Raw genomic sequence first — 3158 nt, 5'->3', positions numbered from 1 at the left:
TTTGCGTCTGGCCATTTTTTGTACAGTGTGGGCGATTCAGAGCATGTGGGAAAGGCAACTGTGTGTAGAGCCGTTCGTACAGTGTGTCTTGCACTTAAACAGTTGTTACCCACGTTTGTACAGTTCCCTGGCCATAAACCTCTGCTTGTTATTAAAGACGAATTCCACAGAGTGGCAGGTTTGTCCTTTGTAGTAAAATATATGACGCATATTTAATATTTAGTCATATTATTAATATCTATACATGTATTCATTATGCACACACTTCATACTTCCATAACTTTCTGTTTCAGGGTTTCCAAATGTAATTGGGTGCATTGATGGCACTCACATTCCTATTAAAGCTCCATCAATAAATGAGGGAGACTATGTTAATAGGAAATCTATTCATAGTATCAATGTGCAGGTAACAACTTAATTTTTTCCCCTTCTTAAAATCATCAAAGTCATTACTTTTTCCACTAACTATAGGTAATATGTGAGGCAACCCAAATCATCACCAATGTCGAGGCAAAATGGCCAGGATCTGTGCATGATGCCAGAATTTTCCGCGAGTCATCATTATGCCAGACATTTCAGCAGGTTTTTCTATATTTGTGTTGTACACTTCAATCATTACAGGACAGTATAATGGTTACTTGCTGGGGGACAGAGGATACCCTTGTCTGCCCTATTTAATGACACCCTACCCTGAACCTGAGCCTGGACCACAGACACGGTTTAACCTGGCTCACAGCCGAACACGGGCCAAGGTGGAGATGATTATAGGGATCCTCAAATCTCGGTTTCAGTGTCTGCGTGGGCTCCGGGTTAGTCCAGAGAGGGCATGCGACATTATTGTGGCTTGTGTTGTGCTTCACAATATTGCCACTATAAGAGGAGAGAGCCACCCTCCTTGTATTGAGGAAGATGGCCCAGAGGAACACCGACAGATTTCAGAGGCCAACAGAGATGGAAGACTTTTGAGAGACAGGATTTGTCAAAATTACTTTTATTAGTTTTTTTTTGCACTGGTCTGCCAGGCAGTTTATTTCTATTATTTATTTCTAAAAAATGTGTGACATCACTTAGAGCACCTTTAAAATAGAGAAAAACTGAGAAAAACTGTAAAATCACTTACAGAGAAAGTTTGGTCCCATCAGTCTAATGACAGTCACGACTCATGCCGCTGTATGTATTTTATTTTTGTTCAGTTGTCACTCACAAACTTTACAACACATTGCATAACTTATTTCTTGGCACACTCGTTTTATGAGTTTTTAGCGCCACCTATTGTCGTGAGTGTATTATGTGGGTTGTTTTTGGTGAGGCGGCAGAATAACAATGCGCTACATATTTCTTTTCCCCTCATTTTTTCCACTTGACAGAAATCCTGGCATTTAATACAACGCTGGCATTTTATCCAGGTTTTTTATGATTGTAAATAAATCTTTTAAATTTAAACTGTATATGAGAAGGTGTAAAATAATAAATATTTTCTGCATACTTTATTTTACTTTCAAAGTGCATTAGCAAGCCTACTGTACAGACTTTGGATAGGTCCAATGCCCATCACTAAGTGTAACATCATATATAGTCCAGCAGATGTGCAACCTTTTTAGAAGATACATAATAGGTTGAATAGGCTTCTCAAAGCAAATGTGTAACAATCTAATTTAAATGCAATATAAAAATATAGATTACAGATAATGAGCTGATAATACAACAGATGGCCAAGCACGTATTGTAGATATTAATAGACGTCTTAATAAAAATACCAAAAAAAACTCCAAGCCTCCTTCCAAATATACAATAAAAGCCTACTACACTTCTAATTTATAAACACTGTACATGCATATACACACACACAAAACAATGTTACAATTAATGCACACAGAGGTATGCATTCACAAGAAGAAGAAAAAATAGTTAATGCTTCCATTTGCTAGACTAATTCATTTATAAAGTGGCAAACATTTTCAGAGCACTGAAGAAGAAAAAAATAAACACTAACTAAACAGTATAGTGCAGTGAGCATATTTTGTATTGCAGCTATATCACATACAGGTCTGACGATGACTGGTCTTTTTATTTGATAGGTCTACCATAGTTTGACTGTGCCAAAAGCCACTCCTCCTTATATAAAAAACATCTATATCGCCCACTTAATTTCCTCTTCAGCTCTGTTTCGACTCAGAAATGCAGTAATGTTACATATTTCAGTTGCGGCTTTATTGCTCTTTGAGACAGGTAAGAATTATTTTACACTGTGGACTATATATAATACTATAAGAAATATAATACTATAAGAAATATTTTAGAAATGTAAAATGAGGTGTTATAGAAATATGCAGACACTTATTTTTTTTTAATTAATGATATTAATTTTTGGTGTGCTATTGTTTTATTTTTCTTGTTTAATGGTTTTCAGGTTTTCTCAGAGTTATGTTTTTAACAGCAAGTACACAGACTCATCCAGGAGAGAGAGTCACTATGTGGTGTTCACACAATATCCATGTTTCTGGATATCTATACTGGTTCAAACAATCAGACGGTGCTGTACCCATTACTATTGTGCACATGTTATACACCGAAAGTCTTCAGAAGGTTGAGCCAAAATATTTCAACAATTTTACAAAAGATCACGTGGTTATGGATCTGTTCATCAAAGTCACCACCCTAACAATTAAGCAAGTGAAATTTTCTGATTCTGGCTTCTACTTTTGTGGTGCTACAGGTAATGATGTGAAATTTGGCAATGGAACCAGGCTTGAAGTAAAAGGTAATGTTTTTGAACCTCTCTCACTATACTCTAGTTTTTATTTAGTGTTTATATCTCTTTTTTCTCACTTTGTCATTAATAGCAAATGTTGAAAAACACCACAATTTAAATACAATTGTAAATCCCACAATGATAAATGACTTGCCAGCTGTTTTCATAACAGAAAAAAATTACACAGGAACCTCAAAAAAGGGTATGTTATTTTACTTTCAATATTAAAGTTAAAACTGCAGGTTTTTAATATATGAATGTTCTTGTTTAATCTCTAATCAAATTATGGATAAAATGTGATCTTTGTAGCATCACTTTAAATGTTTCATTAAAATGATATCCACTCCTTTACAGATCATGAGCAATCACCCGTGTCTGAGGAGTGTTCTAGAGACATCTATTTCAA

General features: G+C 35.3%; 1 gene segment (V, D, J or C); it reads left to right on the top strand.

The window, feature by feature from the left end:
* The first annotated feature begins 2179 nt into the window (after positions 1–2179).
* LOC132096163 (Ig kappa chain V-V region T1-like) lies at positions 2180–2806 on the top strand. The segment is given in 3 exon segments: positions 2180–2229; positions 2411–2761; positions 2796–2806. Coding segments are annotated over 3 exon segments (405 nt in total).
* The last annotated feature ends 352 nt before the right edge of the window (positions 2807–3158 follow it).

This window comes from Carassius carassius, chromosome 2, assembly GCF_963082965.1.
Source record: "Carassius carassius chromosome 2, fCarCar2.1, whole genome shotgun sequence".
Classification (NCBI taxonomy): Eukaryota; Metazoa; Chordata; class Actinopteri; order Cypriniformes; family Cyprinidae; genus Carassius; species Carassius carassius.
This window is presented reverse-complemented; position numbering and strand designations above follow the sequence as displayed.